The sequence below is a fragment of the Triticum urartu genome, chromosome 5A (assembly GCF_056163025.1).
Source record: "Triticum urartu cultivar PI428250 chromosome 5A, HENAU_Tu73, whole genome shotgun sequence".
Classification (NCBI taxonomy): domain Eukaryota; kingdom Viridiplantae; phylum Streptophyta; class Magnoliopsida; order Poales; family Poaceae; genus Triticum; species Triticum urartu.
The window spans coordinates 572,868,057-572,884,862 of NC_141877.1; the positions used below are offsets into that span (position 1 = coordinate 572,868,057).

The following is a 16,806-nucleotide window of genomic DNA, read 5'->3' on the forward strand; positions in this document are numbered from 1 at the left end:
ACTTGTATTAACTTTTTTTAATGAGTTACTTTTATCTGTATCTCGTTCATTACCAAATTTTTGTACAACCAATCCCTGTTCCAGTGGAACCATTTGAACCACCACTGCTTCTTTTCATGTCAAATGCTGCATATTTAAAATTTCACATTTAGCTCTTGAGGTGTATGTGTATCGCCCCTGTCAGCCGATTAAACATTGCACATTCTTTTTAGTTTCAAGGGGCTATTATGTATTTCACTCTACACCTTTATCTGAAAATTTGATTCATATACCGTCTCTAGATGCGTGGACAGTTTAAAAAGTTTGTGCGTTTAAAGTTTCACTAAATTATCCCATTTTGTTGAAGAAACACATGCAATATACAACCACTGACCCAGTCCTCCATTAGTCAATTGAGCTGCATGCCGACATCTCTAACTTTGGTGATTTCTTCTGTGAAAAATATAAAGTAAAATCACTAAAATTCTTGATTTCATGTATACAATGATGAAGCCAAACTACCTTTATTTTACCAACCATCGTACTTCTGTACAGACTGATGGTCTACATTTTTGGCACATGCTTCATCCTGCATAGTTAACACAAGCTATGGAGCATCTCCCATCCACATTTATCTGCATATGGCGAATTCTTTGTTTTACTAATGCATTCTGACTGGCTGGTTTGAGGTTTACCAGTGACACATAACGGGGCCCTTCATGATTGATCGATTGACAGTGCTTTGATGTGACGGCTAATTAATCTTTCCTTTAAAAGCACAACCTCTCTGATCAAGTAGACCAGTCAAGATAAATACAAGGTATGATCTTTGCCCTCCAAATACTTCTCTCTAACAAGATGGTATTGTACCATCATTTCAGTGGCATATTTTTCAATTTCGTTGCAAAGCAGGATGTTGAACTCTCATGATAAATTTAGTATTGAGAACTACCTGCAAGAATTGTATGCTCCAATTACCATGCCATATACTCGCTTATAAGCTTGTGGGTGTTGAACTTCCCCAAGCTGCATTGAAGCAGTTATTGAGGGCTTATGATACTGAACAGAAACAATTTATGCTAATGGTTAAAGCAGAGCACTGAATGTAGGTGCTGTTCTTATTTTTCTCGAGGTATTTAAATTAATGGTATTCCCTAGCTGTCTGGTAGTGTTCAATTGCAGTTATATGGTAGTACTAACTAACTATTACATGAATGTGGAAGTAAGGGCTGTTTGGCACTATTGTGCACTCAGAAAATTTATGTTGCAATATCGTTCTTGGATGTGGCCATCGTTGACTGTTCATAACTGGCTTTACAAGTTACAACTACCTAGCTTCCTGCAAAGCATAACGCCATGTCACCATGGTTCCAAAATGAACCTGAAAAGAGTATGATGCCATAGTTGTTTGCATTTGGGTGGTACAAGGGGACATCTTAAGATGCTTCTATGCTGATATAGGTAGCTGTGTGGTACAATTTCTACTCTTTTCACCTAGCCATTCTACTCGGTAACATTTTCTACGTTGGAATGATCTGACAGTATTACTTACATTCAGCTGATGATGGAATTACCTTACCTCCAAGCATCAAATAATAATCAGGATTAGCAGAACCTGATGGCATGGTTTAGTTTACAAACTGTCTTACAATGTCCCCTAATTGCATAAAACATACATCCTTTATCATAACACACAATGGCTGGATGCTCAAGTAAAAAAAATACATAAAATGCATTTTCTGCTGTTAGGAGCCTATCACAAATTCTTCCTGTACCATATATATCAAGGCAAAATCCCTTCTACTAAAGTGTACTAGAGATTTCTGCATGGGATCAGACAAGATATTACAGTACCTCCTTAATACCCTTACATACTGTGATGTCACCATGGTATCTTCATCTTCCTTGGACATAAGATGGGATAGCATTACCAGATTTCTCCATGCTATCCACATTGGTCACCTCCAAGCTCTTCATTGCGATCCCATCACTGGTGCCGTCAACGACATCACCCTTCTCTTGAAGTTGCAAGGCAAATTCAAGTTTCCATAGCACGTCTCCCATTGTTGGCCGGTTGACTCCATAGTCAGCAAGGCATTTCTCTGCAGCCTCAGCAAACATCTCAAGTGAATCAGACCTGATTTGTCCTGCAATATTGGGATCAATTATTTTGCCAAGCTCCCCCTTGCGGTGCCATGTACGGGCCCACTCTGCCAGATTCACTTGGTCTCTTGGAAGGGCTGGATTGATGGCTGGCCTTGCACACAGCACTTCAAAAAGTACCACACCAAAAGAGTATACATCAGACTTATCTGTCAGCTGTTGACGTCTGAAGTACTCTGGATCAAGATACCCAAAGCTTCCTTTGACAGCAGTGCTCACATGAGTTTGTTCGAGGGATGGAGCATCTTTTGATAGGCCAAAATCAGCAACCTTGGCGACAAAATTTTCATCAAGTAGGATGTTGGTAGTCTTGACATCACGGTGAATTATGCCCTGAGCTGAACCTGTATGAAGATAATGCAGACCCTTTGCTGCCCCAATGCAAACTTCAAGGCGCTGCTTCCAAGAGATAGGCTTGATGTTTGTGTCACCATACAGATGATCCCTTAGTGGACCATTTGACATGAACTCATAAACTAATATCATCTCGTTGTTCTCATCACAACAGCCAATGAGTGAAACCAGGTGGCGGTGGCGAAGTTTAGATAACATTTGAATTTCAGTCAGAAACTCATTCATACCTTGATCAGATGATGGATTGCCTCGCTTGATAGCCAGCTGTGTGCCATCTTCAGTAGCACCAAGATAAACTTTTCCGAAGCCACCAACACCAATAACACCCTTTTCTTCAAAGTTTTTCGTGGCTTTCTGAATTTCGACGAAGGTGAAATAGCGTCCCAATCCATAAGCACTGGATGCAAACACGCTCGAAAATCCACTCTTGGTCCTTGTGGAGCCAAAGCGATTTCTGGAGAGCCTGCTGCAACTGCTCATGAAGCTCGAGGACGAGTTCAGTGGAAGAAACCAAGAATGGAAGCTGTTTGTCCTCTGCCATTCCGGTTTACGGTTTCGCCTGTAGCATATAACTACAGCCAATGCAGCTGTTGCTGCCAAAGCAAATGCTATGCCAGTCAGTGTTGTCTTACTAACTTCTGAGCTTGTTTTTGGTGAAAAAAGGCCATCTAAGCTGCTTGCTTCATTGCTTATCTTCATGATCTCAAGGCCATTAAGGATGGCATTGGGGTCGCCGGAGTCGATTGTGTTTGGGCCAACCTGGACTAGAAGGGTGGAATTGATGATGCTGGAAGACTCAGCAATCAAGTCCTTGTAGTAGGCTACTGCAAGCCCCATCGTCAGGCTCGATAGATCAAGGTTGGCAACAGCCATCATGCCATTAATATAGACATTGAAGTAGAGGCTATTGAGTGTCTTGCTGACAATGTCGCTGAAATGTAGGCGGATAAGGTACCTGAATCCTGGCTCTGCAACCATTTGCCATGTTATGTTGAATCTTGCATTTGTGATATTTGTTGATGCCATCTGCTGTGCTGTTGAGTAGATGCTTGCTGGAGCGATGAGGGGTGTGAGAGTCTTGTCATCAGGGTACTTGATGGTTCTAGGAGGAACCCAAGCTGCCTCTGCTGCTGCCTCAAGCTTCAGAAAGGGTGCATCTGGCTGCCAGGTTCTGCCTAGTGTGTCATTAAATGATGTAACCAGTGCACCGCCCATGTTCAGCCGGTAGACAACCTGCAATGCATTGTTGGATATGTCAAACTGGTCCTGAGGACCCATTCTGGTGGTGGTATTTGGAATAAGGCTTGGTGGGACTGAGACAACCTCGATAGCATTGATGAATGCTATCGAGTTTTTCTTTGGGGTAAAGATGATCTTTAAGTTGTCTCCCTGTGCTGACACAAGATACTCCCGAAACACAGGGTTTGGAGGACTGGCTATGAAGGAGAAATCATGGAGAAGGACCATGCTATCAGTGGACACGGAAAATGTTGCAGTGGTGAGGTTGTATTGGCTATCGGTGATAGGTAAGAAGTAGAGCCGGATCCAATGGCGACCAGGCTGGGAGATGAAGAAGCTATATGTTGAGATATCAGAGAATACTCTTGCATCAAGGTAAAGTGGGGATAATGGTGAAGCAGAAGCCAGGGATGCTTTAGCGGCGATCTTGATGTCCGTCGGGGTTGACAGAAATGACACCGACTCAGGATCAGAGCGGAATGTCCTGCCATCGTCAACCTGCACAGCAGCGGATGCCCCGCAGCTGAGGAGGTAGTTGTCTTGAGGCACGAACCGATCTACTTTTGATGCAATTGCATTGGTGGTGGCTACACGAGTAATGGAAAGGATGAAGAGGATCAAGAACATCGGCACTCTCTTGCACGGAGCCATGCTTCTGGCCAAAATTGCCAATGCTGGCATCAAAAGCACCGGCTTGCAGCAAGAGCTATTGGTGGCCTCTCATGGGAGGAGGGAAGTGCTCTTTTGGATTGGAGGGAGGGAAAGGACGCAGGGATGGATGAAGCAGTCTTTTATTGATTTTCGTAATAGAGGAGATGTTGGTTGGATGCACGTCCAGCTGAGAATCAGTCCGCGTTTTTAAATATCATGCCGAATGAGCAACTTATTAGTATATCTGCATTTCTTTGTGGAGCTCCTCCACAGAAATGACAGGTGGATGCCTTACTGTGCTTTGACAGGAAGCAGGCCGACCAACACAATCGCTGCAAAGCACCGCAGCTAGACAAGAATCAGTCAAGCAGAACTGTGCAGATATCATATCTATATATTGAGATCGCTGAATCTCAGTGGTTATTCAATTCGATCTCCGAGGTCTTACATCTTTATCTGACGATATCTTTCGCTGGTGGGCTTGATGTAGGATATTAAATTAGTGGGCAGACTAACAGTATATTTACAGCTGAAATAAACACTTTTAACAACGAGGCTAGGTTGTCAGCACTCAGCACAGCTGTTCCTAACGGAATTTTAATTGTCCCACCATTGCTCTAAACGCCATGGCTGTGCCATATGGTGTAGTATGTTTTATCTTTTACTATTTTTGCCTTCCTTGGATATGGTTTGGTTCCAGAAATCATGCGGGGCTATTTGAGAATATTCTGGCCTGTCAGTCCTGGCATCAAACAAATTAACCTTTCCCAGAAGAACATTTTCACTGATCTTGTTCCTTGTCAATTTGGCATGAGCATCAGTATTGTTCCAGCAAATTGTGCTGCCCAAGTTCTAGGCCATGTCTCCAAGACGAGTATAATAGGCCATATGTTATTATTAGTCTAAGAAGAAAGACTAAACACGATTCGTTCTTGTATCGATGGGCGCTGAACTGTAGACGTGGGAGCCTCGCAGATGTCGAATACCCTGAGACAGCTGCATCGGTGCATCACGTAAGTGGCAGCCCATTCTCTTTGTTTGACCAGCGAAATAGTGGGATTCCAATCACTTCGGTGGTGCTTATCATACTTCTTGCTTATATAGAAATGCAACCCAATCATTGCATTGTTTATCTACAGTACTTTTGTGCTGTCAGAACCTGCGATCATCATCAATGAAATGGAATAAAGATTGTGTCTGCACTCCCCGCAAAAAGAAAAGAAAAATTGTTTCTGCACGTCTATAATTTCTTCCCACGGTATAGATTTTTTTTAGCAAACGGTATCAATTTCTTGCACGGTTTGGTTGCAGCTGGGCTGGACGTGGCTTGATGTTCTGCGGCCTCATTCTAAGCCCATTGTATTGGGCCTATCTTAAGTAGACCTGGAACTTCGACTTAAAAAAGTGCCCCGTCGCTCAAAAAAAAGTGCCCCTAAAAAAAGCTGAAAAAAGAGTAGACCTAGAACTCTCGAAGTGTTGCAGAATTTTTAGCTGAGGCATTGGCATTCTTTAACTTTTTATCTTAAGATAGGATGCTATCTAAAACAAGAACCTATGATGTTATTATCTTTTAAAGTTTTTTTTGTGGGTTTTTTTTATTGTAGGGAACTTCGAGAACTTTATTCATATAAGAGCATTCTTTGGGCAGTCAGCCAATAAATAGGCTGCTTACCAGGAAGCTGGGAGTAACTTCCAGCCAGCTTTCTATCACAGTCACCGTACAAGCATGCTTAGCACATAGATGAGCTGGATAGTTAGCTGACCGGATTACATGCTGAATAACAAAAGTAGAAAAATTACAAACTAGCTCTCCAATTTTTGAAAGAAGCGGAGCCACAACCGAAAGGGAGTTGTGGCGATTTTCCCAGAGTTCTGTAACCTCTAAACAGTCTGTTTCGATGATCACCTTTTGGAAGCCTCTAAGATTTGCGAAACGCACACCTTCACGTACCGCCATGGTCTCGGCTATAAGTGGATCTGTAACACCCAATAGAGTTTCACTCCATGCTCCCAAAAAAGTGGACATCGATCGGGCCACACCACCCGCACCACCAGTGCCTCCGTCCAAATGAAATAGATGCATGGGTGTTAATTTTTACCATGTTCCCACCAGGGGGTCGCCACCCATATCCTGGCAGTATTTTAATGTGCTGCCGAGGAACATCAAGAAGCGCAAGGGCTTCTTTTGTAAGCCTCAGCGAGTGAGCCGGGTTGAGTGATTCCTGTTCATGATTGATACGGTTCCGCGAGTGCTAAATGGACCACATGACAGTAACAGTAATCGCCCGTTGTCGCTCTGTGAATTGTTGGTCACAAAGAATATCCTTAGACCAAGTGTCTGGGTGGAGCCGAGGTAGCTGAAAGTCAAACAACGATTGAGCTTCAACCCAAAAACATTTTGCATGCGAGCACTGGAGTAGAGCATGATACAAATCCTCATCCATTGCCATGCAAACTCTGCATCGTCCCAGATTTTGGATGTGCCGATTTCTCAAGGTGCATTCGTCAGGTAATATGCCTTTCAGAACACGCCGCCAAAAGACCCTCACCTTGGGAATAACATTCAATTTCCAAAGAGCACAGCACAACTGATGTTCATCAATGGAGGTACCGGCACTCGCCCCTTCATCTCGAGACAAACGCTCTTTTTGATTCATAAGAGAATGGTGTATGTGCCGGACTTTTCATGAGCCCAAGCAAAGAAATCTGCACCACCTCCTTGACGCAAAGGAATGTTGAGGATCACATCAGCGTCGGTAGGGATGAACAGGTCACGGACTAACTCCACTTTCCATGTCCAGTTCTCAGCATCAATCAGGTCACTGACAAACTCGACATTAGTATTCTCAGTCTTGAACATGGGAGTCATAGAAATGGTGGAGGAAATCCACCGATCATTCCAAACTGAGATGGTTGACCCTGAACCCACTCGTTTGATCAGTCCAGTATCAAGTGCCGCCCTTCCTGCCACTATGGCTCGCCAAGTGGCTGGTGCAGTTTTGGGTACAGTGGCTAATTGGAACTCGTTATCTGGAAAGTACCGCCCTTTGAAAACTCTGGTGCAGAGGGAATCGGGGTTCATCATGAAACGCCAACCATGCTTCCCTAAGAGTGCCAAGTTAAATTGTCGCAAGTCACGAAAACCCATGCCGCCCTTGCACTTGGGGGTTCTGCGGGTTACTATGGCGTTATTCTTACAGGTGATACTGTATTGTCCATATACAGTCAAAAATAAAAATAAATTAAAAGGCTTGAAAGAGCAATTTCTGTTAACGTGTTTGCTCAATCCCTTTTTACAAGTTTCTAAACGAGGGCAGAACAGCATTTCTTCTTCTTCCTTTTCCCAACGTCGAGCCAAGCAGGCAATCGAACGGAACGGCCACCCCGTGATCCGTTGGGCCATACCTGCACCAAAACAAGACAAATCTCCCGCAGATAAACCCAAACGGAGCCAGCCCAGCTCCGGCGACCAGAAAACACCAACACAGGCAAGGACAAGCTCATAGTCTCTCCCCCCCCTGATCCTGATGTCAACGTGTGTATAATTAACCAGCTAAATCCGTGCGACATCGCTCTCATCCCACATGAGCTCCCTCACAAGCTGCTAAAACCACGAGCCCCTAGCCGTGCCGAAATGGGGCCCTACTAACTGGACTTTACTCTCGTCCCGTGCCTAATGATTGCCTACTTGTATCACTACTAATAACACAGCACACACATCTCGCGGATCATCCGTTTGGATCCTGGATTGTGATCTACTAGCAGTGGTTGCTGTCCGGTCCTCAGCCATTTTTGTAGCCCGTCCAAATCGCCGGAGCTGTATGTTCTAACAAATTGTGACTGGGATGTACGAGCAGAGTACTGCTGCCCTGGGCCTGTTGAGGACTACAGTTTTGGTTCTTTGTGTCACAAGAATCGAACGATCTGTTGCTAGGAGTAGTATATATAGAATTTTGGCTTGCCGTCAATGGTGAATGATGGGTCGCTGTTGGACGATCGTTGATTATCATGGCATGAAGAACGCTTAATTGGCAGGGGCATCTTTCGGTACGGATCCTTCGGGAGCCCTGTTTGCGCTCTATTTGTGATGGGGCCCTGCTTGTAATCCAAAAGTTCGAGTTAACAAAAGCTCGTAAGCCGCCTACCTGCTTGCGAGTCGGCATCTTAGAGTAAGGGTAGCGATAGCTTAGCTAGCTTTGCTCGATTGGAAGGCAGAACTATTTGACTTGGTTCGGCTTAGGTCCCTCAAGTGTAGTCGAGTCAGCAAGCGTTGATTGTAATAACATTATGATTAAGACAAGTTGTTCACACAACAACAACAACAACAACAACAACAACAACAACAACATTGGTGTGGCGGTGTCCTGCATGCGAGCGTGTCGAAAAATGGGCGAGTTCAATTTCATCTGCCCTTCTTGCAAAAAGCAAAAAAAAAGAGAAGAACATATGTCCTTTCTTTCATCACCACTTTTTTAAAAAATGCACGGAACCTTTTTTGTTTGGAACAGACAAGACATTAGTAGGAAAAAAATAAACCAGGGACAATAGGAAACGCTGTTCGCCGTGATCTGATCAGGTTTACGGTCTTGTTCTTCGGGAAGAAAAGGAATAGTGTTTGGATTGTGCGCTTATTTTTGCATGATTCGGGTGCATTGCATCTCCACAAGATTCTGAGCCCGTGCTCTGCCGTCTCAGTTAGACCAACATATTAGAGTAGAATTTACGCTCTGACTATGAGTATGATCTGACTTTCCACCCAACTTGGTAATTAAGCATGCTCTTGACCACCAATCAATAGATCGTCCGTCACTCTCTCGTGCTAGTAGTACCAAATGGGTTCTGCACAATCTATTCTTTATTTATCTAAAAGTCCTGATAGTTCTTCCAATCCTTATCTCTTGCTAACGCCATAGAAAAATGCATTGTGAGCCTGTATATAATCTCTCAAAAATGACATCTCGTAGGTAGTATTGTACCTCTAGAGGGCTGCGCCTATATATTTCGCATGCCATGATCGCACATCCACACCACGTCGGAATACGGCAGCAGGGATGAAGGTAGAAAAGAGGCAGGCGGCAGACGACATGGACGGCGACGCGTGCGAGGTTGGAACTTGGACGGACGTACGCGACAGGCGGCGACGACCCGAGGACGACGACGCCTTCTTCCAGGCCTTCTCGGGCGTGTCGGCTTTGACCCCACGGTTTCCGAGGGCCCCGGCGGGAGAAAAATAGCGGAAGCCCACGGGAGCGGCCCGAGGCGCGAGCCCACCTAGGCTGCTTGTTCGTCGGCCCTGTATGATGACGAGCGCGAGCGAAGCCCTGCCGTGAGAGAAAAATGGAGGGAAGCGACAAGTCCTACGCACGCATGTCTCCTCCGTAGGCCCGAGGCGCGTCCCGGTTGTTTGTTTTTCGTCGTCGATGAGGCGAGGACAAGGCTAGAGTTTTATTTTCCTTTCTTGAAAAGGACAAGGCTAGGGTTAACTCGACCGACCAAACACGCAAAGCGTTCGGTTTTATTCGGTTTTTATAAGGTTCGGTTCTATATGGTTTTTGGTTTGTACGGTATTGATATTTTTGCAAATACGGTTTAATTTCAATTATACCATAATAGCCAAAGTTGACGTGAATTAAAAAATGACATGGTAATATTTTATAAATTTATGACTCAAAATACATACATTTATATATACAAAACAATATGTATAACTATATATGCATGGCTGGTCGTGCATGCAAATGCGCACTGCACACTTTGCGTTGTTTATAGACGTGCTTAACATTTTGTTCTGGCCATGATTGAGCTTTCTATTCACCTGCAAAAGAAAAAAAACCTTTCTATTGCTCTTAATGCCATAGCTACAAATAACTTGGAAGGAATCCTGCTTGGACCAAATTGCCCTTCTATTCACTCCTTGTTTGCACATGGTCTTCTTGTGCGTGCTAAAGCAAGTTGGTAGAAAGAAAACTCGATAGCTCAAATCATTTCTCACTTTTGTCATACCTCAGGTCAGACTCCTAATTAGTCAAAATAGGTTTTTTTAGTGATAATGTTAATTATGCTTCGATTCAGAACATTAAGGCTATATTCCCTGTTAATGACATGGATGCCTCTTTTACCCATGTTGATCATTCTCTCACCCTCCTTGCTAAGAACAGAACTGTAGCTTACAATTTGTTCTAGATAAATTTGTTGCTAAGCTTCCAGCCTACAAAGCTAATGTTCTCTCTCATAGTGCGAGGCTTGAACTCATTAAATTTGTTTTTTCTGCTATTCTTGTCTACTATATGTCAAACATCCTCTTTACTAAAAAGTTCATTGCAAAACTGACTGTCATTATTAGAACTTTTTAGTGGACAGGGATTGCCAAAGACGTATACCTAGCCCGACCAGACCCACCCGAAATAGCCTGACCCGGCCTGACCCGACCTTGCCCACGGGTCGGGCATGGGCCTAGATTTTGAGCCCGAATTCCATGTCGGGCCGGGCTTAGACTTGACATACGTGCGTTTTAGGGAAGAGGCCTGGCCCAAGGCCCGACAGGCTTTTCCACTAATGGGTCGGGCTTGGGCCTGAAATCTAGGCCCGAATGTTGGCCCGGGCCTGGCCCGGGCCTAGGTTTCCTGTTGCGGGCTTGTTTTGACCCGACCCAAGTTATGGACAGGTATAACTGAAGGTAATCACTCAAAAAGCCTTTGTCTTAGAGCTTGGAAGGACATATGTAGTTCTAAACATGCAGGAGGATTAGGAATTAGAAACTTGCAGGCTATGAACTAGGGTCTCATTCTTGCTGTTGCTTGGAGAATTTTGGACTCTCCCAACTCTCATCTTCATCTCATCCTTGAATACAAATATTTCAGCGACTCATCCATTTGGATAGCAGGCTTGAACATCCCTAAATATGCTTTCTGGACTTCAATTTTGAAAATACTCCCCAAACTAAAGGCTCATTCCTTTTATCATATTACTTAGGGTAATATTTCTTCATGGAGCACCCCCTGTGCACTCAATGGACCTCAATGTATGACCATCTTATCACTCAGCCACCAAACAACATCTATCCGGCTAACGTGGATGACCTTTGGCTTCCCAACCAGAAATCTTGGAATGAACCCATCATTCACCAACTTTTCTCTGAACCCACCACATCAGCCATCATTCAAACACCCATTCTCCAAGATGATGGGCCTGGCAATTTTTGCTGGGATCTTAATCCTAATGGCAAATGCCATTCAAAAATTACGTGTATGATTTGTTTGCAAGATATGCATGTCTTACCAACCAATCAACCAACATAGATTTCCCAACAAACTAAAAGCATACTCCAGCAGGTTTGGAAAGACAGGTCCATTGCCCCCGAAATCAAAACTTTTGCTTAGATATTATTTAGGAAAGCACTTCCAACAAGTATGAGAGCTAGCAAATTATCTTTCACATAAGTCAAACATGTTGTAGATGAATTTCAGCTTGAAGATTGATTTCATTTATTCTTTCTCTGCCCTTTTGTTAGAGTGGCTTGGTATTCTTCCCCTTGTTTTTTAAAGACGGTTGTTCTTGTACAGGTCCATGACACCATTCAATATTTATTACAACGCACATTATCTATGAATTATCCTTATGCTTCTATGCATAATGTTTAAACTTTTTGTGGTGTACATGGAAGGTCAGGAAAGACCATGTTTTTTAGAGAAAGAACGGGGCTCCTCATCAGGTACATCAAATGGAGGAAGCAATTACTCTAACATAAAGATGGGAATAACAACAAAGCATCACTCCATCGGAGGTGCATGATCAACGAATCCGTTTAAATCATGGGCGGCTATAACAAGGTGCTACTCTCTCTTCTGATCTCTTCTTTGCATGTCCAATTTTTTCTGATGCTACTTGGAAGCATCATTCCATACCAGCACATCTCTAGGCAATAAGAATTGGTGTATTTCTTGATCTACCCGTGTGATAGCCTGGCTTATTAGGGATGGTAGACTACTCATATCAATAAAGAATTCCTTCTTTTCCGGGAGCCCATTCGGACAGAACTCCAAAGTTAAGCGTGCTCAGCTTGGAGTAGTGTCAGGATGGGTGACCCGACCGGAAAGTTGCTCCCGGGTACGCATGAGTGAGGACAAAGTGCACAGAAAAGACTAGTATTGATCTGTGGGGCCAGTCTATATCCCGCCAGGAGTAATGACCACCGGCGGGTGTGTCCGGAGCGTTACAAGTTGGTATCAGAGCCGACCCTCGCGGTTACACGGATGGTGGCGGACAGGTGCGTGGTCATGTTGTTCATGACGTTTGTGACCCATCGTGGCACCCGGCATGGCACATGTACCGGACTGGAAGCACAGACGTTTGTGCCAAGAGGGAACGTTCCTGTGGCCCGACGAGGACGTCGGTTCCTCTGAGTGGGGGTGTATGTGATAGCCTGGCTTATTAGGGATGGTAGACTACTCATATCAATAAGGAATTCCTTCTTTTCCGGGAGCCCATTCGGACAAAACTCCAAAGTTAAGCGTGCTCAGCTTGGAGTAGTGTCAGGATGGGTGACCGACCGGGAAGTTGCTTCCGGGTGCGCATGAGTGAGGACAAAGTGCGCAGAAAAGACTAGTATTGATCTGTGGGGCCAGTCTATATCCCGCCAGGAGTAACGACCACCGGCGGGCGGGGCGTTACAACCTGGTGGCGAGGTCAATAATAAGGTCATGATTCACACATCCACAGAACAATCCACCTCTCCTTTGATAGTAGAGGCAACTGCTCTCACCTTTGCAGCCATAGTGGCGAAGCAATTAAACATACAAGGAGCAACCTTCTTCACCGACAATCTTACCCTCGCCAAAGCTTTTGTTGTTAGGAACATCATTTCTCCTGATGTTATATGGGAAATAATGCACTAGTTGGTGGCTTTCTTTTGCAATACCAAACAAAAAAATATCATGTTTATCATGTTAAGATAGACCTTAATGGTGTTGCGCACGATTGCACTCATCAGGCTCTATCTACTTGTGGGGAGCATGTCTATGCATGCAACAATCAGACACATAAGCATTCTTCATGTAGTTTTCTTCCTCTCTTGTTTCAGTTGGATTGCCAAGGCTATGTAATTCATGCTGTCGCATGTACTTGAGTGTGGTGTTGAATGAAACAGTTGGCGCTTTGTGCGCCTCCCCTTTTCAAAAAAGAGGAAAATGATTGCGTTGGACAATACTGATTGTCTACTTGTATGTTTTTTTGCTCAAGAACTATAAATACATTTTAAATTTGGTAAACCGTTTTTGGTATGTACTATAAAACTGAAATTAAAATTGGTAAGGAAATTGCATACCATATCAAAAACCATAAAAACCATAAATTCGGTTTGGTTCGGTATGTTCCAGTATGATTTTTTGGTTCGGTCCTAAAATGCACAGTGTGACTCAAACATGAACTCGAGCATCTAATCTCAAAGTCTAGGTATAGCACTAGCGCACAAGCCAAGCCATACACCCCCTCCATTTTTAAAAGCGCAACACCCTGCGCTAGTTGACCATCGCAGGCTTGGTCCTCGTTCGAGCCATTCCATTAATATGGGTGTGACCATGGGATCTTCCCCTTTTTCGTTCCTTTCATCTCGCGCAAACCGCATCTCATCACATACGCAAGGGGATAGTCAATGATGGTGCAAAAATTCTGGAGATACTTCGTGGCCCACAGCAGTCTGGCTCTAACCCTTGCTTGCAGCAGCAGTAGCTAGCCTCGCAGCACTGCATCTCCGCTCGCTGGGTCGCCTCCACAACTCCGTCATGGTGTCATTGCAGCATCATCCGCCAATATGGCAACTAGTCATAGCACCTCAGCCGGTAGCAGCAGGCACCGCTCGATGTTACAACATCACCGACGGCGTTGTGCCCATGGACTCATAGCACTGGCTGCTTGTCATAGAACTCTGTGGTGTCCACCCCTCACCGCCCTTGTGTACGACAGTTGACAGCTGCAGCACTGCCGCACCGGGGTTGTAGCGTTTGCGCCAGTTGTTGCAGCTTTACCGCTGGAGGTTGAGCTCTCCTGGTAGACGATTCTAGCAATTGTTTGCCAAGGTTGCAGTGACAACATCGGGAAGTTCAAACAATTTTTAACCGGGGTTGTAGTGATGACAACGGCAAGTTCTGTCACATGATTACTACGTCTCCAGCATTCCGTTGTCATCGCCTCCAGCCACAATGGTTACCAGTTGCAGCACATGCAGCCCCTGTATCCATTTTCATCCCTGGGGAGTATCCCAATTATCGTCACCTTCGGGTCTATGATTCAGAACAATAGCAGGTGCATATAACTTGCAAATAGGATCAATAACTCAAATATATTCATGAAAACATAATGGGTCTAGATCTGAAATCATGGCACTTGGGCTCTCGTGACAAGCATTTAGCATAGAAAGTCATAGCAACATCAATCTCAGAACATATTGAATACTAGGGATCAAGGCCCTAACAAGTTGACTCAATTACATGCGAGTCTCATCCATCTCCATCTACCTCCAGTATGCCTACGATGAAATTACTCACTCCCGATGGTGAGCATCATGAGGTTGTTGACAAAGAAGAAGGGTTGTTGATGACAACGACGATGAATTTCCCCCTCTGGAGCCCTGAACGGACTCTAGACCAGGCCTCCCGATGAAGAATAGGAGGTGGTGGCAGCTTCGTATAGTAAAGCGCGATGAGATTTTCTCTTAGATTTTTTTCTTGAGAAGGCGGTACTTATGGACTTGGAGGTAGGGAAAATGGAGTCTTGTGGGGCCCACAAGCTCAGGTGGCGCGCCCTAGGGGGCGAGCTTGTGGATATGTGGTGGCCCCCTCTGGCAACTCTTTGCACCAGTATTTTTTTATATATTTCAAAATTATTTTTCATAAAATTTCTTGCAATTCCGAGAACTTTTTATTTCTGCAAAAAACAACACCAAGGTAGTTGTGCTAAAAACAACGCCAGTCCGGGTTAATTTCAATCAAATCATGCAAATTAGAGTCTACAACAAGAGCAAAAGTCTTTGAAAAAGTATATATTGGAGACATATCAAAATACAAGACTATAAAATCACACATAAATAGATATCAAAAGGATTTGAATACTTTCAATGAATAATATGATCATAAACCCACAATTTATCGGATCCCAACAAACACAGCGCGAGAATTACATCGAAAAGATCTCCAAAGAGATAATTGTATTGAAGATCAGAGAGAGAGAGAGAGAGTCATCTAGCTAATGTTATGGATCGATAGGTCCAGTTGGAACTACTCACACATCATCATGGAGGCGACAAGGTCATTGAAGATTGCCTCCCTAATGGTTTCCCCCTGCGGCAACTCAAAATGGGATCATAGAAGAACAGAGACTTGCGGTGGTAGAAGAATTGTTTCGGGTCTCGCTCTCGGGGTTTCGATTATTTGTGAATTATATAGTTGGAATTAGGGCAAACGGAGCCAAGGGGGCCTCACAAGCTCACATGGCGCGCTCTGATACGTCTCCAACGTATCTACTTTTCATAACACTCTTCCTCTTGTTTTGGACTATAATTTGCATGATTTGAATGAAACTAACCCCGGACTGACGCTGTTTTCAACAGAACTACCATGGTGTTGTTTTTGTGCAGAAATAAAAGTTCACGGAATGGAACGAAACTTTGTGAGGAATTTTTATGCAATAAATAAGAATTTCTAGAGTCAAGACCTACCGAAAAGGGGCACCTGGGTGAGCACAACCCACTAGGGTGCGCCCCCTCTCCTGGCGCGCCCAGGTAGGTTGTCCCCACCTGGTGGCCCCATAGACCCTGAAACCAACGCTATAAAATCCTATTTTTTCCAAAAAAACAGGGAGAAAGAATTATCGCGGTCCACGAGACGGTGCCGCCGTCACCTCCTCTTCTTCATCGGGAGGCCAGATCTAGAGTCCATTTGGGGCTCCGGAGAGGGGGGTCTTCGTTCTTCGTCATCACCAACCCTTCTCCATCGCCAATTCCATGATGCTCCCCACCGGGCGTGAGTAATTCCTTCATAGGCTCGCTGGTTGGTGAGGAGTTGGATGAGATTCATCATGTAATCGAGTTAGTTTTGTTAGGGCTTGATCCCTAGTATCCACTATGTTCTTAGATTGATGTTGCTATGACTTTGCTATGCTTAATGCTTGTCACTTTGGGCTGGGTGCCATGATTTCAGATCTGAACCATTTATGTTATCACCATTATATCCATGTTCTAGATCTGATCTTGCAAGTTATAGTCACCTACTACGTGTTATGATCCGGCAACCCCGGAGTGACAATAGTCGGGACCACTCCCGGTGATGACCGTAGTTTGAGGAGTTCATGTATTCACTATATGTTAATGCTTTGTTCCGGTTCTCTATTAAAAGGAGAAAGTTTACAATATGGACCCCGCCGCCATGG

At 44.4% G+C, this 16,806-nt stretch overlaps 1 protein-coding gene across 1 annotated transcript; it reads right to left on the minus strand.

Moving 5' to 3' along the window:
- Positions 1 to 57: 57 nt before the first annotated feature.
- LOC147972981 (Protein kinase superfamily protein) lies at positions 58 to 5,093 on the minus strand. The gene has a single exon (XM_087521793.1). The coding sequence runs from the start codon at positions 4,414 to 4,416 to the stop codon at positions 1,876 to 1,878; it is 2,541 nt and encodes an 846-aa protein (XP_087377919.1). The 5' UTR covers positions 4,417 to 5,093; the 3' UTR covers positions 58 to 1,875.
- Between the last annotated feature and the right edge of the window lie 11,713 nt (positions 5,094 to 16,806).